The 24021-nt window shown below is 38.5% G+C and overlaps 2 protein-coding genes across 4 annotated transcripts in view; one reads left to right on the top strand and one right to left on the bottom strand.

The window, feature by feature from the left end:
• LOC124147030 (hemicentin-2-like) overlaps positions 1-24021 on the bottom strand; it is a 50277-nt gene that overhangs the window by 8573 nt on the left and 17683 nt on the right. For all 3 annotated transcript variants that reach the window (XM_046517627.2, XM_048395907.1, XM_048395871.1), the window contains exon 3: positions 10816-11023. In XM_046517627.2, coding sequence (XP_046373583.2) covers positions 10816-11023 — 208 coding nt within the window. The remainder of the gene's footprint in view (positions 1-10815; positions 11024-24021) is intronic.
• LOC124124353 lies at positions 20908-23449 on the top strand. The gene is made up of 2 exons (XM_048395806.1): positions 20908-23158; positions 23394-23449. Exon 1 carries the CDS (start codon positions 20908-20910, stop codon positions 22207-22209), a length of 1302 nt encoding a protein of 433 aa, XP_048251763.1. The 3' UTR covers positions 22210-23158; positions 23394-23449.

Below are 24021 nucleotides of genomic sequence, written 5' to 3'. Positions count from 1 at the left end.
ATTCAAGTTTCAGTGTTTGTTGATCTTAGCAAGATCAATTCCAACCTCCAGCATGTTTAAGAAAATTAAAAACACGATTTTGTTTCAATTTCTATTATGTTTATTGAAACACAGGTTCGGCAAATTGTAACAAACTGCGGCAAATTGTAATACCAAGTGCGGTAAATTGTAATAACATCTCCTAATCCTTCCAATTTCAAAGTGAATTCAAGTTCCAGTGTTTGTTGGAACTTAACAAGATCAATTCCAACCTCCAGCATGTTTAAGAAAATAAAAAGAAAGCGATTTTGTTTCAATTTCTATCATTTCTATTAAAACACAGGTGCGGCAAATTGTAACAAACTGCGGCAAATTGTAATACCAAGTGCGGTAAATTGTAATAACATCTCCTAATCCTTCCGATTTCAATCTGAATTCAAGTTTCAGTGTTTGTTGATCTTAGCAAGATCAATTCCAACCTCCAGCATGTTTAAGAAAATTAAAAACACGATTTTGTTTCAATTTCTATTATGTTTATTGAAACACAGGTTCGGCAAATTGTAACAAACTGCGGCAAATTGTAATACCAAGTGCGGTAAATTGTAATAACATCTCCTAATCCTTCCAATTTCAAAGTGAATTCAAGTTCCAGTGTTTGTTGGAACTTAACAAGATCAATTCCAACCTCCAGCATGATTAAATAAATAAAAAAAGCGATTTTGTTTCAATTTCTATTATGTTTATTGAAACACAGGTTCGGAAAATTGTAACAAACTGCGGCAAATTGTAATACCAAGTGCGAAAAATTGTAATAACATCTCCTAATCCTTCCTTTTTCAAACTGAATTCAAGTTCCAGTGATTGTTGGACCTTAACATGATCAATTCCAAGCTCCAGCATGTTTAAATAAATAAAAAAAGCGATTTTGTTTCAATTTCTATTATGTTTATTGAAACACAGGTTCGGCAAATTGTAACAAACTGCGGCAAATTGTAATACCAAGTGCGGTAAATTGTAATAACATCTCCTAATCCTTCCTTTTTCAAACTGAATTCAAGTTCCAGTGTTTGTTGGAACTTAACAAGATCAATTCCAACCTCCAGCATGTTTAAATAAATAAAAAAAGCGATTTTGTTTCAATTTCTATTATGTTTATTGAAACACAGGTTCGGCAAATTGTAACAAACTGCGGGAAATGGTAACAAACTGCGGTAAATTGTAATAACATCTCCTAATCCTTCCTTTTTCAAACTGAATTCAAGTTCCAGTGTTTGTTGGACCTTAACATGATCAATTCCAACCTCCAGCATGCTTAAATAAATAAATAAAAAGCGATTTTGTTTCAATTTCTATTCTGTTTATTGAACCACAGGTTCGGCAAATTGTAACAAACTGCGGCAAATTGTAATACCAAGTGCGGTAAATTGTAATAACATCTCCTAATCCTTCCGATTTCAATCTGAATTCAAGTTCCAGTGTTCGTTGGACCTTAACATGATCAATGACAACATCCAGCATGTTTTAGAAAAAGAAGACAAAGCGATTTTGCTTCAATTTCTATTATTCTAATCAGGTGCGGCAAAAGTTTACAAACTGCAATAAACTGCTGCGAATTGAACGGAAGGAATATATGTGCGTTGAAAATGTACAAGTATTCTCCATGGAAGTCGAACCCTGACATTCCTATACTTCACACTGGTACCACCATCGAAAATATATAAGATTACATGTTTTGACATGAAACACGATCCTTGAAATATCCCATACATTTATAATGTCCCAATTTAATTTAATTTTCAACAGCCCTCCCTGAAAAGACTAAAATGACCCATGTCCAGACATTAAACTCACATATGAACTGTTCAAAAAGAGGCAATGAAATTGTTGATATCGAAATATTCGATAACGGAAAAGAGAGAGATACAGAATGATGGACAAAATGAACGATGAACCAACGATGTGACAACGATGCCAGAGATGTCAATTCGACGAACCCTGGTGTTTCAAAATCGTCAGTCCCGCTCAATATATGATGGCAATGTCTTTTTAAAACTACTTTTTCCAAAATATGTCTATTATTGCATACCATTCGAACGCATTCTCTAGTAGCCATGCGTTGATCCACTTTCTATGGCTAATTATTCTTTTGAGTTCTATTGCAACACCGCTACTTTTTCCATAGTGCATTATGATTCTACGCACACTAACGGTTCTTGAAATAGTAATGTGTGGGCAATAAATGCGTGGTCGCAGATGGAGAAATGATCTTGTGTGTTGATTGAACTGATGGGACACTTGCAGGAAAGATGTAACAGTCTTGCACAATAATCTGTCAGACGACTGCTGGGCTAGCTGTAAAGATACTTCAATGATTAGAAGCACCAACTCGTTTGGCAGATCAGTGAATGCAACCTGCGTATCATATTGTGGCATCTTGTCTTTTCGACATGAGAGGAATACTTCTTCATCGCTGCTGTTGGTTCTGTTGAAGCCTTCATTTATGTTCCCTTGCATGTCTAAAAACTCATCATCATCACATTGCGAATGATGCTGTCGAGATAAGTTGTGTTCTTCGTCGCCGCTATTTGCGCTGTCAAAGACTTGTCTTGGCAAGTTTCTGTTTCCATCCCCGTCTCGTGGCTGATCTTCACTTTGGGTTTCATGTAGTTGTAGAGCAACATAGTGTTCCCCTTCTTCTTCAGCAAAATGGCCAAGACTGATTGTTTGGGTTGCTACACTGTATGTAGGAACGATGTTTACAGTATCATCACCGCCAAGCGATGAGTGCACGATAATATCAACATTAAACATATCTGAGACTGCTTGCAGTGTTATGTGATCTCCGTAGGTACCTTCCTCTAACATACCAGAAATGTATGTATACCAGTCTTCGCCCGCGAAAAGTTCCAAGGGGGATCCATCTGAAGTGTAGGGATGTTCAAGGAGGTAACTGACAACCTTTTCTCGAAGTGTCCTGGGCGATCTGAATATACCAATTTTAGATAAAAGATGGCACAAGGCTGCAAACTGACAGTTACCGTTTCCCGGAGGGTCATACACGATGTCACCTTGTAATGCAAATGGCCTGTCTGTGTCCAATAATGGTATTTGATACTTTGCTCGATGATGTCTGCGCTGTAGTCTCGAGGAAGCCCTCTGTTTTCGTTTTACCTCTTCATCAATTGTGGTACTTGACAACCTATCAACTGAAATCCATTGTCAGGCTGACAAGCGTGGAAATATTGCGATAGGACAATTCTAGATAATTTCCGATCAGTAAAGTGGATGGGACAGAAATTGATATAAATGAAATTTACATTTATCAACTGAGTAAAGTTCAGTAAGTTACAAACACGAAGACAGTCAGCATTGATCTGATTCTATCCTAAATATTTACTGAGTGTTTTCAGAGTCAGACAAAAGCATATACTTTCCAAAATACAGACGGGCGTCTATGCTGTATATACTTCGTTATACATCGGTTCATTGGCATATTCCAATTGGTCAAAACCCCATTTGTCGTCAGATACCCCAGTTGTTAAACAGTGGAGTAGAAATTGCTTTCAAAACTTTTACTTGCTATGGTAATGGACAAGTTCTAGGAGACTTAATAGACTTTAACGCCGTGATTTCACTGAAATATTGTTAAAAGTGGCGTTGGGTCTGTATAGACTGACTGTATAAATAATATCAAAGAAAGACGTTCGTTTGATGAAAATAACTTCTCTACTCCGACACAATAGTGTTATATACTGATATATTTTTTTCTAATAACTAATCAAACATTTTCAATCAAAGTTGACTTTGTTCTATCACAGAGAACGAAGGCACAGGTTCACTTTCAACATCACCTCATACACCAACATACATCCAGAACAAGATTTGGTGATTCTAAAAAGTGGCAATATTGACACATACTTTAATCACAAATTAAGTAAATCATCTCATTGTTTTTATAACCTTTGTTATTGAACCTTGATATGAAAATACAAGACGCGAAAATTGCAAGATTTTAATTAATAACAAATACTATAATAAATCAACATTTAATGTCTTGACCAAATACATCTAGCTAATTGTAATTAGTTAGAAATACTCAGAATTAGGCTACAGAAAAAGATATAAATTAAATAAAACCTGTGTTTCAAGCAAAATGAGCTTTGAACTATACTAAACTAGCGGATGTGTTGTATTAGCTACTTTATTTTTCAGTGACATATTATTCCCTCAGATAATATCAGAAGACCAATTGTTATGATGTATGGTTATGTGAAATGATTGCAACGTTCGGTTTCATTAAAACATCAATATGAAAAACAAACGTCACATCATTCATATAGCAAAAGGCTGCCGCTGTGCTTGAGGTTAGAGTGAGTGAGTTGGGTATAACGCCGCTTTCAACATTATTACAGTTATAACACGGCGTTTCAGCTCAATGTGGGAGGAAACATTCGAACCCACAATCATAGGTTTCTGATGTGCCCAAGGGACGCAACTCTGCAAAGCGAATCGCTGCGCCTTGGACGACTGGGCCACCCGTGCCCCCGCTAAAGGTTAGAAAGGATTAAAAGCTGAATATTATCCTGATATCATCAGTGATTTGAACACTTCTATAGCATCATTAAACACAGATATTAGAAAAGCACTATTTCTATAGCGGAAGGCTGCCGCTTTGCTAAAGGTTAGAAACTATCAATATCATTAAACACAGATATTAGAAAAGCACTATTTCTATAGCGGAAGGCTGCCGCTTTGCTAAAGGTTAGAAACTATCAATATCATTAAACACAGATATTAGAAAAGCACTATTTCTATAGCGGAAGGCTGCCGCTTTGCTAAAGGTTAGAAACTATCAATATGATTAAACACTGATATTAGAAAAGCACTATTTCTATAGCGGAAGGCTGCCGCTTTGCTAAAGGTTAGAAACTATCAATATCATTAAACACTGATATTAGAAAAGCACTATTTCTATAGCGGAAGGCTGCCGCTTTGCTAAAGGTTAGAAACTATCAATATCATTAATCACTGATATTAGAAAAACACTATTTTTATAGCGGAAGGCTGCCGCTTTGCTAAAGGTTAGAAACTATCAATATCATTAAACATAGATATTAGAAAAGCACTATTTCTATAGCGGAAGGCTGCCGCTTTGCTAAAGGTTAGAAACTATCAATATCATTAATCACTGATATTAGAAAAGCACTATTTCTATAGCGGAAGGCTGCCGCTTTGCTAAAGGTTAGAAACTATCAATATCATTAAACACTGATATTAGAAAAGCACTGTTTCTAGAGCGGAAGGCTGCCGCTTTGCTAAAGGTTAGAAACTATCAATATAATTAAACACAGATATTAGAAAAAGCACTATTTCTATAGCGGATGGCTGCCGCTTTGCGAAAGGTTGCAACCTATCAATATCATTAAACATAGATATTAGAAAACTTTTTCTATAGCGGAAGGCTGCCGCGGATATTTGAAAAGCCTTATATTTAAAGCGGAGATCGGCTACTTTGTTATTAAAGGTTTGAAACAGTATCATCAACATTCAAAGCGCCAGATCATAATCAATCACCATCCATTTTTCCGAAACAGATTTTTATGTGGCTCACAAAAAGATATTATAAAGATTAGAAACTAGCAGTCAGATTCCACATTAATATTAGAAAAGCACTACTATTAACATTAAGAAAGCTATATTTCTCAAGATACCGAATTATTTGTTTTAAAGTATACTGAAAAGCAAAGTTCGTTACATAGCAATATAATTTATATTTAAACTCCATTACATATACAGAAAGATGGTCGACTTACTGCGTGGTGTTGTGCGATGAAGAACTGTTCTGCTAATTGGTAATCCTTTTCTGAAAGTTGTTCACACCTTATGAGGAACTGTTCTGCATACGGGTAATCTCTTACTGAAAATCCTCACATCCGATGAAGAATGATTTCACTGGAGATCAAATTTTCGGCTGACTGGTTGCTGGGTTGTATGCTATGGGAATTGTAAAATCTTCGGCTGACACAATAATGGTGTAGCGAAAGGTGCCCCAAAGAGTTTTACATGTTGCTCTATCCAATCAGCAACAGATTTATGGGATATTGTCACTAATCAGTGTCACTGATCATTGTTTATTCATGGTTGTCCTTCCAAGTGTATTTAGTGAAGTAATTATGCAGGTGGACTGGGCAAAGGTAAAGGAATGAGACGCAAATTTACCCCAAGCGCACGATCGCACCCCGACGGATTCTTTTATTGTAATTACGATCAAAGGATAAATAATTATCCGACACGACAACCGTCAGACGACATGTGTTTCATGATCTGTTTTTTTTGGCACTTTGGTTTATTTCGTCGATCACATGACAACGACCGTAATGATCCCGCTAATATTACGTTGCAAACAACCAAGTTTGATTTCATTCCAGGTGTCATTTTTCTGACTTTAATTGAAAATTACAGACGTTATCTGTTTTGGAAGAATTAATGAGAGGATGATACCGCTAATAATAAGGTTGTATTGTAAATGAATGTAGACTGCCATGTTGTCAGAATGTAAATAGGATTTGTGTTCTTAACAATCACCAGTCCGGGTGTGACCATGTAGATAGGATCTCATTAGGGTTTTTGACTTTGACAATTGCAACGAGCATATTAAAAATCGATGGCAAAGTGAAACAAAATGTAACAGTTTATAATTAACCGCATAAAAATCAGATCTTATTTATCGGTAACGCTCATCAAAGATCTAAGGACATCACATTAAGGGTGTCGTCAGAAGGACCTTTCGCCAACTTTGACCGACCAATGAAACCAATAACAAGAAATCGCCATTTCTCACTCGAGTTTTGTTCAAACTGGTGACTTTCATTTCAGACTACGCTTAAAATTTTTTTTGACAAAGTTCTCAACATTAAAAACATTAAAACATTAAAAATATTCTGGAATGTTTTAATATGTCGTCGAGACTGAGTCTTTCAATAGAAATGATCGAAATTGAAACAAAATCGTTTTTTAAAATTTTCTTAAACATGCTGGAGCTTGGAATTGATCTTGTGAAGGTCCAACAAACACTGGAACTTGAATTCAGTTTGAAATCGGAAGGATTAGGAGATGTTATTACAATTTACCGCACTTGGTATTACAATTTGCCGCAGTTTGTTACAATTTGCCGAACCAGTGTTTCAATAGAAATGATAGAAATTGAAAGAAAATCGCTTTTTTGAATTTTCTTAAACATGCTGGAGGTTGGAATTGATCTTGTTAAGGTCCAACAAACACTGGAACTTGAATTCAGTTTGAAATCGGAAGGATTAGGAGATGTTATTACAATTTACCGCACTTGGTATTACAATTTGCCGCAGTTTGTTACAATTTGCCGAACCAGTGTTTCAATAGAAATGATAGAAATTGAAACAAAATCGCTTTTTTTAATTTTCTTAAACTTGCTTGAGCTTGGAATTGATCTTGTTAAGGTCCAACAAACACTGGAACTTGAATTCAGTTTGAAATCGGAAGGATTAGGAGATGTTATTACAATTTACCGCACTTGGTATTACAATTTGCCGCAGTTTGTTACAATTTGCCGCACCTGTGTTTCAATAGAAATGATAGAAATTGAAAGAAAATCGCTTTTTTGAATTTTCTTAAACATGCTGGAGCTTGGAATTGATCTTGTTAATGTCCAACAAACACTGGAACTTGAATTCAGTTTGAAATCGGAAGGATTAGGAGATGTTATTACAATTTACCGCACTTGGTATTACAATTTGCCGCAGTTTGTTACAATTTGCCGCACCTGTGTTTCAATAGAAATGATAGAAATTGAAACAAAATCGGATTTTTTTATTTTCTGAAACATGCTGGAGCTTGGAATTGATCTTGTTAAGGTCCAACAAACACTGGAACTTGAATTCAGTTTGAAATCGGAAGGATTAGGAGATGTTTTTACAATTTACCGCACTTGGTATTACAATTTGCCGCAGTTTGTTACAATTTGCCGCACCAGTGTTTCAATAGAAATGATAGAAATTGAAACAAAATTGCTTTTTTGATTTTCTTAAACATGCTTGGTGTTGGAATTGATCTTGTTAAGGTCCAACAAACACTGGAACTTGAATTCAGTTTGAAATCGGAAGGATTAGGAGATGTTATTACAATTTACCGCACTTGGTATTACAATTTGCCGCAGTTTGTTACAATTTGCCGCACCTGTGTTTCAATAGAAATGATAGAAATTGAAACAAAATCGGATTTTTTTATTTTCTTAAACATGCTGGAGGTTTGAATTGATCTTGTTAAGGTCCAACAAACACTGGAACTTGAATTCAGTTTGAAATCGGAAGGATTAGGAGATGTTATTACAATTTACCGCACTTGGTATTACAATTTGCCGCAGTTTGTTACAATTTGCCGCACCTGTGTTTCAATAGAAATGATAGAAATTGAAAGAAAATCGGATTTTTTTTCTTTCTTAAACATGCTGGAGGTTGGAATTGATCTTGTTAAGGTCCAACAAACACTGGAACTTGAATTCAGTTTGAAATCGGAAGGATTAGGAGATGTTATTACAATTTACCGCACTTGGTATTACAATTTGCCGCAGTTTGTTACAATTTGCCGCACCTGTGTTTCAATAGAAATGATAGAAATTGAAACAAAATTGCTTTTTTGATTTTCTTAAACATGCTTGGTGTTGGAATTGATCTTGTTAAGGTCCAACAAACACTGGAACTTGAATTCAGTTTGAAATCGGAAGGATTAGGAGATGTTATTACAATTTACCGCACTTGGTATTACAATTTGCCGCAGTTTGTTACAATTTGCCGCACCTGTGTTTCAATAGAAATGATAGAAATTGAAACAAAATCGGATTTTTTTATTTTCTTAAACATGCTGGAGGTTTGAATTGATCTTGTTAAGGTCCAACAAACACTGGAACTTGAATTCAGTTTGAAATCGGAAGGATTAGGAGATGTTATTACAATTTACCGCACTTGGTATTACAATTTGCCGCAGTTTGTTACAATTTGCCACACCTTTGTTTCAATAGAAATGATAGAAATCGAACCAAAATCGCTTTTTTTGATTTTCTTAAACATGCTTGGTGTTGGAATTGATCTTGTTATGGTTTAACAAACACTGGAACTCGCATTCAGTTTGAAATTGGAATGCTTAAAAGATGTTCGTACAATTTGCCGCATCTGTTTCAGCGGAATGAGAGAAATTGAAATAAAATCGCTTTTTTTATTTCCCTCTTAATCATGCTGGAGGTTGGAATTGATAATGGAATTGGAATTTGGTTCAGAGTAAATACAAATATCAAGAATTTAATGTTCATTAGTATGTATCAATCAGTCGTTTCAAAGTCCAGAATGTGATTTCCAAACAGCTTGGTCGCACATTTTATACTTCATGCAAGTTTCTTTGTATATTTGCAAATCAATAATCTTTTATTACAATTTACCGCAGTGGTTATTACAATTTGCCGCAGTTTTTATTACAATTTACCGCAGTGAAGTTATTACAATTTACCGCAGTGGTTATTACAATTTACCGTAGTTTTATTACAATTTACCGCAGTTTAAGTTATTACAATTTGCCGCAGTTTTTATTACAATTTACCGCAGTGAAGTTATTACAATTTACCGCAGTATGTATTACAATTTACCGCAGTATTACATTTTACCGCAGTGTTATTACATTTTACCGCAGTTTATTACAATTTACCGCGTTATTACAATTTACGTCGTAACACCATCTTCCAACGCCCACCATGCACGTGGATCGCAAATATGCCAACGTTTTTTTTCCACCCATCCACCCATCAAACCAAAACACAAAACTATGCAACCCACTCCCTCAACCAGACACTCACTCACTCATTGCAAAATATTGCAAGCACACCGATACTAGAGGACGTCAGTGCGTAACGTGTGTATGTCCTATACAAGTTTTATCCTGTGTATATTTTCTGTTAGTATTTTTCTCATCAATAATGAATGGAATTATTAACCATGTTTAGTTATATAACGTCAAGTCCAAAATGACGAAGGTCAAGGACGTTTATCGTTTAGGGGACGCCACAAACACGGGGAAAGAGTTGACAGACCAAGGATTGAAATCAGGGCACATCTAGGACTCGAACCAGGGGTATCATACCCTGGGAGGGAACGGACTTCAGCGCAGCGATTCACAGCTTTATTGGTGTATACCATGCATGTCGAAGAATATTAAGAAATTTTAAAAAGGCAAGAGTGGTGCATTTTTCTTATTATCTACACCAGCATGAATCGAAACATGCTTGGCGTGTTTCCTCAGAGTATAATGGGTATGGTGTTGTGCTGATCAGGTTCATGTGACAGATATCATTGTAGATATTCTGTGGTTCTGTTCATTGTAGTTATCAGCAATCTATTGGTTTCATTCGCGAGTGGTTCGTAAGTCAAATTCGACTCCATCTATATCCTTTAATTGCCATTTTCTTGGTTTGTCAGCACCATGCTCCGTTGCCCTGCGACATTCGTTACTTTGGACTGTCATAACAGTGTAAACTGAATCGATGAAATACAATTAGAACCGCACAAACACCCAGCTAAACTCCGGGCAAACGAAAGGATGCAGCCTTGTTTGACGATGGTTGAAATGAAACACAAGAAGTGATTATTCAATTGTGATTATAATTGTGTTTTGAACCTAACGTTAGTGATTCGGCGATTGTATTCAGACAAGTAACATTTTGATAACGTTTGTAATTGTTGGGTCAAATTCAATTTTCAAGTAAATACTTTCTTTCGCATGATAGTTTAGCTTACTCTTGCAATAGACAAAGCATACCTTGAACCGTCAGTAAGACATTGCGACTCTGCCCTGACTTTGATATCTGACAGGTAAACAGACCACCGTCCTTGGTGGAGACGTGTCTGATGTGGAGGTTCCATTCCGGCGAGTGTCTCTTATGATGTACACTTATACGAGCGTCGCTGGTAAAAGCCATTGATCCAATAGTCAATGGGGACGGAGAAGACGTATGCCGCCACAATACCTGTAATGAGAGGAATAAGAAAGCAAAGTGACACGGAACAACATAATGGAAGGCAATGCTTTAACGTTCAATTGTAACTGAAGGACCGAAAATTTGACAGTCTGTGTGGCTGTGGGGATGGAGCTGGAAGCGGGACACGGGCCTGGGATATCGTAGAGACTGGATGTTTGTTTAACTACAGTTGCAATACAAGATGCATGTATAATTAAAACTATGAGCCTATTCTTGAAGAAGAAACATCTCGCATCTCGCATCTCGGGTACCACCAGACATTTGGAAGCAACATGAGTTCCCATGTTTCCATTCCATTCTTGGTCGCTAAACTGTCACAGTATGCAACGCTCTGCTACAGGAAGAAAATCATTTCATTCCTACAGGTTTGTTATTATCCCGTATATTGTGTTATTCCTAGCGTTGACATCCTCCCAACTCCTTCAGCGTCATGCAGTGCAGCCATGGGGACAACAGACTTGTACACTGGTGCATTTTCCTGGTTGACAACACAGTTTGTGGGTTTTCCATGACGTTAAGTTTAACCTTGACTTTCTCACGCAGGTGCCTAATCAAGTTAAAATAATATTGGTCGTTAATGAACTGAGCTTTCGACGTTAGTCCACCAGTAGTATTCTGAAAACCGAAACCATCACCTTGAAAGCTTAGTCTCTAGTTGATAGCTGTAAACCGAACACCCATCCACAGCTACAAAACCAGATGTGTCTGTCTCGAAATGACATTCTCCAGAAAGATTATGAAACAGGAACGTTTCTAATCAGAGGTCAGACGCCGTGAAAACCAACGTTATGAAACTTTTATAATGCCTTATTCATTCCTCAGAATGTTCTCAACTCCCTCTTGAGAGGGTGTCTTGTGACATCGATCATCAACACTCTTATCATGTATTTATCAACCTTTTCCTTAGTATGGGCACTGAAATGTCTTCCACATCTTCTAAGGCTCATTATTCCCATCTTAAACTCCGTTGTCTGCCACTGAACAGTGGCAAGAGAAGGAACATCATCCCCTAAAGTTGAAACCTTTGTCATGCCCAGTTCATTTCTCGGTCTCGTACTCAACTCTCTCATGATAGATGCTTACTGTATGAGCTGCGTGGCGTGCGGTGTGTCGTCGATTGTCTCAAATGCAAGCTAGTACTTGTGTGGTGTCTTCATCGTGGAGACTACATCTTCCTATCTTCACCTCCGCTGGCCACCTCTTAGCAGTGACCCATGAAGGAGCATCATCCATTAGAATGGACACTATGTCCGCATGGATTACTTTTGGAGTTAGCCCTTCAGTTTAGATACTTGGTGATAGCGCGGTAGAAATATTTTCCCATTTCCATCACCAGAGAATACCCAGTCACTTTCATTCCTGCAGAAATAGGCTGCCTGGTTGCGTATTTGATGCAAATGCGGCTTGTAAGCATGGGTGGTATTGTACTTAATGCGAGCAAACTGTTAAGAATTGAGGGTGAGTCTTTGACGGAGAACGAAACACCCGATGCCTATATCAAACGAGACTTTCATGAACAAACTGATACCCGTCATTGTTCCTAAACTTATGTCAGAAATCCTTAAAAGGTTGGAGGAATCAGTCGAACGAGCTGTAAGATCAGCCACATCCGCCCTCATCGTCAACATTGAAAAACAAAACTCAGTTATTACTGCTTAAACAAACTTGATTCATGAACTTCAAGGGAAATTAGAAACCACTGAGTCTAAACTTGAACAGTCTGTAGTCAGAAGTGAGGAACTAGAACAATACACTCGCAGGAACTCTTAAAGATTCATAAATGTTCCTGCTGCAAGTGACAAGGCTCAAACTGACCAAATAATCACTGACATATGTGAACCAAGTCTCCATGTTAAGATCGCTCAGAATGATATTGATCGCCCGCATGTTATCGGAAAGATCATTGATGGCCGAGCACATGTCCTTGTTAAGTTTGTTGCTCACAATACCAAAACCCAGGTCTACATGGCAAAAAAGAAACTAAAGGGTCACCCCTCAAAATAGTTGTAACGGGGCACCTAACAAAGTATCGCCATGACTTGGTGAGAAAACTTCTAAATCTAAACAAGGCCACTTCATCAAATTCATTTTTTATCCTTTATGGGTGAATCTTTGCTTGCAAAGAAAAAGATGGAAAACGATTCATGATAATTTTTTAAAAAAAAACTGACATAGAAAAAATGTTTAATAATTAAAACTCAAATCGAGGACAAAATAAACTCTGAGATCGCACATCCATATACAATTAATTTTGTTTATGAGACTCGAACGTTTCTATAGAATGTTTAATTATATATGAGATCAAGCTCTGTGCACTCAATATGAGATACAGCTCTATATCTTTCTTGTATATCATTCATGTCATTTTTCTACCACATTCATATGTGTTGACCACAACACAAACTGCCCGTGTACACACAACATGGCTTGGTAGCACAGTGTACTGCACTCCACTATATCTGCTTGTATCTCGCACGTCATTGCATTTATGGACATGCTTAGTCCTAATGCTTACTATATGTATATGTTTATCACTGCAATCTATTTCATTTAGTTTGTCTGCTACTGTATATTTCATCACACTCACTCTTGTACTGTATGCACACACACGTAGTTCATTGCATGTAAATACCCTTCATTTACTCATGTGTTAAGTGGTACAATGGTGTTCTACTTTTACAAGTTTTAATTATAGAACTTTGAGACACTGTATCTGGTGTACGATTCATACTTGGAATAGACAAATTAACTTCAATTCACATAACATAAACAATAGCAAACCTGTCGGTGCCCTTGCCCGGATAATACTATTTCTTGTTTTGGCCAATGACTGATTTGAGGGCGTGCAGAGCATCGATAGATTTGCATTACAACAAATGTTATTCAGCTCACCTAAAAAAGGGAAAATTCCGCATTATCAATCAATCATCCACTGCCTACTTTAGTTGGTTATTCCATGGATGTTTTTAACACTTCAAATCTCTGAATATGACATAGTATGTTTTACAGAGACACATCTTGATGATTCTGTAAACACAAATGACCTGAAAATAGACCTTTATCATTCTCCTTATAGGAGGGATAGGAATTGTTTTGGTGGTGGTATTATTGTATATTTCCCGGCCTAGTTGTAAGTTAAACGTAGGGAAGATTTAGAATCATACTGTGGCAGGCTCATTTATGTACATACTTTTAATTCAGATTTATTAGTAAGTAGTAAGGTTATATGGCCTTGTTACCATTTTAACTGATTAGTTTATTACGATATCTATATTATAAGAAGATATTATTAGTTATAATATTAGTTATGTTTTATACCTTAGTATTTTATACCTTAAACATTCATTCCATAGCTCTGTAACATTAAGTAAGTTTACTCTCAGTCTAACTTCCACTAATTGTCACACTGCATGCTTTTGACTTACAGCACTCTTTGCCCCAGCGCGCCCCGGCCCAGTCTATTGTCTTGTTGATAGGCCAAGCTGGCCACAGCTACAACAATGTTTGTTGTTGAATTTTAGAAAATCAGTTGCTATTTGTCACCTCAAGGAAAGACTCTGCGAGATTTATTGCTGCTTTCATTTCTATGTGAGGATTTGGATTTGTAGAAGGATTTATTCATATTTAAGGTTAGTTGGTTATTTATTTTATGATGTTGTATATATGGATGTTTTCTAATTATTGCGATTTGAAATAATATATATTGTAGAATGCATTCTTAATTTGATTTATTAGAAACATAATGCATCTTGTATATATTTATAGTGCTTGATGAACTTGCAGTTCAGTGAGTAATTATTATCTGAATAAAACAGTATTAAACACAAAAACCTAACTCTATATAAACTAAGTAATATAAACCCCTCTGGACAGTAATGGAAAGTAAATGTATGTCTGTATGCTTGATGTATGTTTGAAATGAGTGGCTGTTGTACTATATATTTTATACACTATTTTACCATAGGATATCACTTGTATATAGTATTCTGCATTTGTATTTCTTTATTACGCAGATTTCTCAGTGGCAACGTTCACCGTTCGATCATTGTCACGGTATTACAAGTTCAGGTATCACCTATCTGGTATGTAATGTTCGTTATCACTCTATATCATATTAATATATTTTGTATCTGTGTATTGATGTATTGTACGGATACGTCTGATGTATTGTGTAATGTAAAGTTAATGCTATTCATTTTAATGGAAGTGATATATATATATAGATAACACAAGATAAACGTTGCTATCACCACCAAGCGCCATTACGTGGACACCCAGGATCACACCCCGGATTGTGCCAACATGTGATGTGCCTGTGCGTTGATAGATATGTGTGACTTTTGACTATTTATTATAATATGTGACTATTGCTGTTTATACAGCTGATTACATGTACTGTGTACAGACTCTATGAAGATTTTTCTGCAGCCTCACGTGACATATGAAATCAACAACTGTGTTTTCATCCCCTCAACATCTGTGATGTTACTCTGATTACTTGTATCTACTGCTTGTGTGCTGTCTAATAAATTTAACATGTAAACTTTAGTTTCAATAGGAGCGCTCCGACTAAGTACTTTCTTAGTTAGTTAGTTAGTTACTTACTTACTTATTTACTTACTTACTTACTTAGTTACTTAGTTAGTTAGCTAGTTAGTTAGTTCCCATATTTATTATCACACTTAATCTCTTTGTATTCTTCATAGTGTCGTTGTATAAGTGAAATAATCTTGAACGCGACGCTATACCCACTCACACCTCAACTCTTAATATATTTACATTTAGTATTAGTTATTTCATATTTCTCGCATCAATTACAATAACAGCCAGTATCTGTCTGTGTGTGTGAATGAATGATGTGCTGAGGCAATAAGTAGTTGGTAACACTAAACTATTTAACTACCTAACTAAACTTATTATAACTAAATAAACTGTTAACTATGTTGTGTTAGATTACGTGTGGTTTATTTGTTTATTCCTGGTGCTTGCTGATAACAGGGTAACGTATGTTATAGTTCTGTAAATATTTGATATTGTAGGTTCTGTGTTCAGTGTTGTTTCTTTCTCTTAGGTTGTTGGTGCGATTGTCTTATGTTGTAGGGTAAGTTCATTGATCCTGTTAGCCCCATACCCGCCTCCAATTGCGCGCGTCTACTTATGATTTGCACTGCCACTATTTGCACGAATAATATTTGTTACTAATCATTAGTTGCATCTTAGCATTATTCCTAAGGTTTATTTAGCATTATTTTAGTGTTATTCCTTATCTAAGCGTTAGTCAGCTCAGGTAAATTTGTGTTTACTGTAAATAAGTACTGTAAAGGGTACATATTTTGCCGGTAAGCCACAAGGTATCCTGTTTGGTAAGTTACTAACCTATTCCATAGCATATTTTATTCATGGTTATCCATCATCTTCCGACGTAGCTTTAGTGTACACATGAATGTGTGCATTATACTTCTCTTGGGCTTGGTACATCCAGTTCGTATATCATTTGTATACTGTATAGTATACTAATCAACAGTATAGTCTCATTTATTAAGCCTCTCACACTACACTTCTCCATGTGAGAATTTATTTTCCCTTGTTTTTTTTTAACAAGGAACCATTTTGTCTTTGGCGCCTCATTTCCACATTACACCGGTGTATTCACTGGTAGCAATTATCTATTTACTCGGAAATTCTTCTTCTCATACATCAGTATGGCAACACGAAATATGTCACAGGAGGAGATGGATCAGTTGGTTTCTTCTTTGAATAAGTTAGCTTTACAACCTAAAGCTGAAACACCTGAAGATTTACTGCAATGGATCACCGAGGTTGGTAGGCATAATCAAGAACAGGAGGAACCAACAGCAGCTGCTACTATCCCTTCTCTACCCACTACCGTCACCTTAGCTAAGCTACCATACTTCTCAGGTGACAGGAAGGGAGATGCCAACTTTGATCAGTGGATGCACGAGTACACATGTATGTGTTCCCACTATTCCACGGACATTGTCCTGGAAGCAGTTAGGCGCTCACTTCGCGGCAATGCGGCCAGAGTTGCTATGCATGTGGACAAGAATGCCCCACTGGATGCCCTCATCAACAAGCTGGATAGTGTATTTGGCAATATACACACAGAGCACAACATCATGGCGCAGTTCTACACGGCCAAGCAAGGGGACAATGAGACTGTAGCTGAATGGTCCTGCCGTCTGGAGGATATTCTCAGCCAAGGAGTTATCCTTGGTAAGGTTCAACCCAGCGACACGGAACAGATTCTTCGGGATACCTTGAGGACTGGCCTCCGTGCCGATTTGAAGGATCTAACTAGCCATAAAGCAGACCAGGATGAGCCGTATGAGAACTTCCTCAGGTACCTTCGCCAAGTTGAAGATGACCTGCTGCAGAGGAAATCATTCAAGAAGACTTGCAACATCAACAAGACTACTGTTACCCCAGACAACTCAGAACTCAAGGAGATCAAAGGCCTTTTGAAATCTATGTCTACAGAGATAGCGACCCTCAAGGCACAAGTAGGTAGGACTGACAGGCCAGGATGCACCCCAAATCAGGAACTGCCATCTTTAGATCAAGGTCAAGGTCACGGTCAACAATGGCAAATGCCCCCTAGGCAATGGACACAGCCTCCAAGGACAAGAGGACGTCAACCCTTCGGACGGCACCCGACTGGCCGTGGGACACCAACCTGGTTCCAGGGACCACAGACCTTTGAAGACATCCCAAGATGTTACAGATGTGGGCAGCCTGGACATATTCAGAGGGGATGCAGAGCAATCATAGACGGAGACCCTTTAAACAACCGAAGGCCTATGGGGAGGGGCGGACCATGGGCCTAAGAAGCGTCAACAACCAGCAGATAACAGCCGATTTAGTTGGAGACCCAACAGAGAGTAATATTACCATCAATGGAGTCAAGTGTAAGGCGTTACTGGACACAGGAGCAACCATTTCATCTATATCAGAGACATTCTACAGGTAGAACTTCCCTGGTGTTCCACTTGAACCCTTGAAGCACATGCTACATGTAGAATGCGCCGATTGAGAACTCCTGCAGTACAGCGGACTAATTGTTGTAGACTTGGAGGGGACCGGAAGCGCATCGACTAAGATACACTCTATGCTGCTTGTCGTGCCTGATAGTGCTTACAACAAGAAAATACCAGTCACTCTAGGAACCAACATTCTTTCCATTTACCTGACTCAGTTCAAGGACCTTTATGGACCAAGGTTTCTACAGCAAGCCGACCTGCACACACCTTGGTACCTAGCATTTCGCAGCATTTTGATAAAGGAGAGAGAACTTGCAAAGAACAATTACTCAGTTGGCAAAGTAAGAAGTGCTGAACAAGACCGCAAGATTATCCCAGCTAACAGTGAGATCCACATCGCCGGTTATGTTGACAGACCCCTACCCTATAAGCCAACTCATGCCACTGTCCAGCCAACCCAAGGATCATATATTCCTAATGACCTTGACATTGTACCAACCTTAGTCTCTTATGATGGAAGTGGACAGAAGATACTTGTTGATGTACGCGTCTCCAATCTTACAACCTGCTCAGTATCTATTCCAAGCCGTGCTCTTCTTTGTGAGTTGCAAGTTGTGAAGTTGGAAGGTATACCACAGACCTCTTCATCATCAAATACATCTAAAGATGCCACTGTCTTAGACCTCATGGACTTCAACGAATCAGCCGTGTCAGAAGAAGAACTTGCACAGGGAAAACAAGTCATCAAAGATTACTTGGATGCATTTTCCACTGGAGACACTGACTTGGGACACACGGACAGGGTGCGTCATCGGATTGAACTTACAGATGACATGCCATTCAAACAGCGTTACAGAAGAGTACCACCAGCAATGTATGAGGAAGTCAAGGAACATCTAAACCAACTTCTACTTTGTGGAGTCATCAGGCGCTCTCATTCTCCACGGTCTTCAAATGTCGTACTAGTCCGTAAGAAGTCAGGAAAACTTAGACTTTGCGTGGATTTTCGCCAGCTTAACCAACAGACCATTAAGGACAGCTATGCAATTCCCAGAATTGAAGAAATGTTTGAAGCCCTCGCAGGATCTAAGTTCTATAGCACCCTGGACATGAAGAGTGGCTACCACCAAGTAGAAATAGAGGAGACACACAAGGAACGAACTGCCTTCACCGTCGGACCCATGGGATTTTATGAATATAATCGTATGCCCTTCGGATTGTGCAACAGTCCAGCGACCTACCAAAGACTCATGAACGAGTGTTTTGACGGCTTGCATCTAAAGATATGTCTAATATACTTGGATGATATAATTATCTTCTCATCAACAATCGAAGAACATCTTGATCGATTGAGACAAGTTCTACAGCGCATCCGAGAGACAAGATTGAAGCTTTCACCAGAGAAATGCTCTTTCTTCAAGAAGAAAATCAAGTTTCTAGGCCATGTTGTTTCTGGAGAAGGCATATCAGCTGATCCTGAAAAGGTGGAAAAGATTCTGAATTGGCCAAGACCTACCAATGGTTCAGAAGTTAGACAATTCCTTGGATTCGCGGGATACTATCGGAAATTCGTGAAGGATTTTGCCAAGATTGCCAAACCATTATCCTCACTGATGCCACATGGGAAGTCTAAGAAGTCCAAGAATTCACTTGATCAACCATGGCAATGGAAAGAAGAACAAGAACAAGCCTTTGAACAACTCAAGACATTACTGGCTTCACCACCTATCCTTGCATACCCGGATTACAGCCAGCCATTCGAGTTGCATACAGATGCTAGTGGACGAGGACTTGGCGCAGTGTTGTATCAGGAACAAGATGGAGCAAAGAGTGTTATCAGCTATGCAAGCAGAGGACTTACCAAGTCAGAAACCAACTACTCAGCCCATCGACTGGAGTTCCTCGCGCTGAAGTGGGCGGTCAGCGAGAAGTTCCACAACTATCTCTTTGGAGCAAGGTTTACAGTGCTGACTGATAACAACCCCCTTACCTACGTCCTCACCAGTGCCAAGTTGGATGCCACAGGTCACCGATGGTTAGCAACTCTCTCTGCATATGACTTTGACATCCACTACAGACCTGGAATGAAGAACACTGATGCAGATATATTATCTCGACTGCCAGACTGAGAACACAAAGAAGACATCTCTATGGATTCTGTAAAGGCCATCTGTGGTGTTGTTCACGCCCAACCGTTTGTAGAATCTCTATGTCTCTCCGCAAGTTCAGTTGATAAAGATCTTCACACGACAGCACATGACCTACGTGGAATGACAGACAGGGATTGGCGTATGGCACAAGCTACAGATACAACTTTACCTTCTTGGATACAGGCAGTACGTAACCAGAAGAAGCCAAGGAGACAAGACTTTCCTCATACCCTAGCCAATACCTCCTTGTATCGGAGCTTCCATTCTCTTGTACTTCAACGTGGGATATTGTATCGCCAGATCAAGGTGGACGGAATTACAAAAGATCAACTTGTGTTACCATCTAACTTCATCAATGATGTGTTACAAGGCCTCCACAATGATATTGGACACCCTGGACGTGATCGAACCCTTTCATTAGTTCGTGACAGATTTTACTGGCCAGGCATGCAAGCTGATACAATGGACTGGATTAAGAACTGCGACAGATGTCTCGGGAGGAAAACGCCGACTAATATCCGGGCACCTCTAGTTTCCATCACCACATCACAGCCATTGGAGTTAGTCTGCATGGATTTTCTCACTCTAGAAACTTCAAAGGGAGGATATCAACATGTGCTCGTGATCACAGATCATTTCACGAGGTATGCATTAACAGTGCCAACCAAGAATACTACAGCCCGGACCACTGCAGAAGCATTCTACAAGAACTTTGTTCTCCACTATGGAATGCCCATGCGAATTCACAGGAGCCAACTTTATGAGTCGAATGATTAAGGAACTGTGCAGCATCTTGGGCATATCCCAGTCAAGAACTACACCATACCATCCAATGTGTAATGGGATGACAGAACGCTTCAACAGGACTCTACTCAACATGCTTGGGACACTGAAGCCAGATCAGAAGTACGACTGGAAAGGATTTGTCGGTCCACTTGTTCATGCATACAATGCAACAAGACATGAATCAACGGGCTACTCCCCATTTTACCTGATGTTTGGTAGAGAAGCACGACTACCCATCGACCTTGCCTTTGGGATTGAGATTAACAAGGACAAGCAGACACTGACGTCCTATGTCAAAGCCCTGAAGACAAGGTTGGAACAGAGCTACAAGATCGCCACATCTGCATCAAGGGAAGCCCAGAAGAAACAGAAGACAGGGTATGATGTCAAAGCCAGAGGTGCAACAGTCCAGTCTGGAGATCGCGTCCTGGTGAAGATTCTAGCCTTTGAGGGAAAGCACAAGCTCTCTGACAAGTGGGAAGAGGATCCGTACATAGTTCTTTCTCAGCCAAACCTGGGCATACCGGTGTTTGTTGTGAAGAAAGAAAACGGAGAAGGAAGGAACAGAACTTTACATCGTAACCTCCTCTTACCCATAGGATCTTTACCAGTTGAAAGAATTGAAGAAGAGCCAACAGCGCCGACTCCAGGACCAGAGAACCCTAAAGTACCAGAAACAGAGACAGAAACATCAGTGTCGGATCAAGATGAGCGTGGGTCCATCTCAAGCCTGCTTGTTGAACTTCCAACGGAGCCTGATGATGATGATACCACTGTCATCAACGCAGAATCCTTGGAACGAGATTCTACCTCACAGTTGGAGGGTGACGATCTGACGACTGGAGAGGTAGGCAGCCATTCTTCTGGTGGCGACGGCCACATGCCACGGGAATCAGAGAACCCTGGAACAGGAGAAGCGGATGCAAGAGAAGAAGAAGCAGCAGATGCTAATGTCAGCGAAGAACAGGACACAGACCCAGTGGTAGGAGCCACTGCTCCTGTCCCATCAGATGACCGACCAAGGCCAAGACCCAAGCCACCACCAAGGAAATCACTCCGGCAGAGACGGCCACCGGAGTGGCAGCGCTCAGGAGATTATGTGATGAGTCAGACAACATCAGAGGACAGGGATGATCGAACTCAACTCATCGAACAGCTTGCGGCTGCTGGCATCTTTGAGCGAATTGGTGGTGCGATGTCACAGCTCATTGTCACCTTACTTAATAACACCAGCAAATGACGAGGACGTCATTTGGGTGCAGGGGGAAGTATGTGGCAGGCTCATTTATGTACATACTTTTAATTCAGATTTATTAGTAAGTAGTAAGGTTATATGGCCTTGTTACCATTTTAACTGATTAGTTTATTACGATATCTATATTATAAGAAGATATTATTAGTTATAATATAAGTTATGTTTTATACCTTAGTATTTTATACCTTAAACATTCATTCCATAGCTCTGTAACATTAAGTAAGCTTACTCTCAGTCTAACTTCCACTAATTGTCACACTGCATGCTTTTGACTTACAGCACTCTTTGCCCCAGCGCGCCCCGGCCCAGTCTATTGTCTTGTTGATAGGCCAAGCTGGCCACAGCTACAACAATGTTTGTTGTTGAATTTTAGAAAATCAGTTGCTATTTGTCACCTCAAGGAAAGACTCTGCGAGATTTATTGCTGCTTTCATTTCTATGTGAGGATTTGGATTTGTAGAAGGATTTATTCATATTTAAGGTTAGTTGGTTATTTATTTTATGATGTTGTATATATGGATGTTTTCTAATTATTGCGATTTGAAATAATATATATTGTAGAATGCATTCTTAATTTGATTTATTAGAAACATAATGCATCTTGTATATATTTATAGTGCTTGATGAACTTGCAGTTCAGTGAGTAATTATTATCTGAATAAAACAGTATTAAACACAAAAACCTAACTCTATATAAACTAAGTAATATAAACCCCTCTGGACAGTAATGGAAAGTAAATGTATGTCTGTATGCTTGATGTATGTTTGAAATGAGTGGCTGTTGTACTATATATTTTATACACTATTTTACCATAGGATATCACTTGTATATAGTATTCTGCATTTGTATTTCTTTTTTACGCAGATTTCTCAGTAGCAACGTTCACCGTTCGATCATTGTCATGGTATTACAAGTTCAGGTATCACCTATCTGGTATGTAATGTTCGTTATCACTCTATATCATATTAATATATTTTGTATCTGTGTATTGATGTATTGTACGGATACGTCTGATGTATTGTGTAATGTAAAGTAAATGCTATTCATATTAATGGAAGTGATATATATATATATATATATATTTTAGAAATTTAAAGAGTAACTATAACGGATTGTATATATTTATTTCTATGTTATATTTGCTTATGTTGTACTTTTATTGTTTCAGACTGAAATTAAGTGCGTACATTCGCACCTATAATACAATAAACGTCATCAGCCTCACCCCCCACAGCTGTTTGTGATTATTTGGCCAGTAGGACACCTACTCCACTATCGGCCAACACAACCACGGTTACAATACAATTATAAAAAAATATTTGTTTCGAGGTTTTCTTGCCTCAGAAGAGAATATTATTATGTGCGTGGTACAGACCACCTAACACCCCTGTGTTGTATTGGGATCAACTAGAACACTCACTTGAAACTGCTCTAGATTATACGCCTTACGTTGTGCTCGGTGATTTTAACGAAGATTTACTTAACAGCAACCTTCACCATCTGCACGATATTTTAGTGAGGAAGAGTTTACGTAATGTAATATAAGAGCCGACACGCGTCACTTAGCATTTACAAACTCTGCTTGACCCTATTGTTATCAGTGACGATTGTAATTGTATAGAGTCGGGTGTTGTCGACTTCAGCACGGATATCAATGACCACAAGGGAGTTGTTGTTTCGCTAACGAACTGCATTGACATGAAAAAATCCTATGTAAGAGAGGTTCTAATTTATAAAGATGGTGACTATGCGAAGTTAAATGAATTGATTGAATCAACTGATTGGATGTGCATGCT

Source organism: Haliotis rufescens, unplaced genomic scaffold, assembly GCF_023055435.1.
Source record: "Haliotis rufescens isolate VD_foot unplaced genomic scaffold, xgHalRufe1.0.p SCAF_1, whole genome shotgun sequence".
Taxonomy (NCBI): domain Eukaryota; kingdom Metazoa; phylum Mollusca; class Gastropoda; order Lepetellida; family Haliotidae; genus Haliotis; species Haliotis rufescens.
Note: the sequence above shows the minus strand (reverse complement) of the source record. Positions and strands in the feature narration are given on the sequence as shown.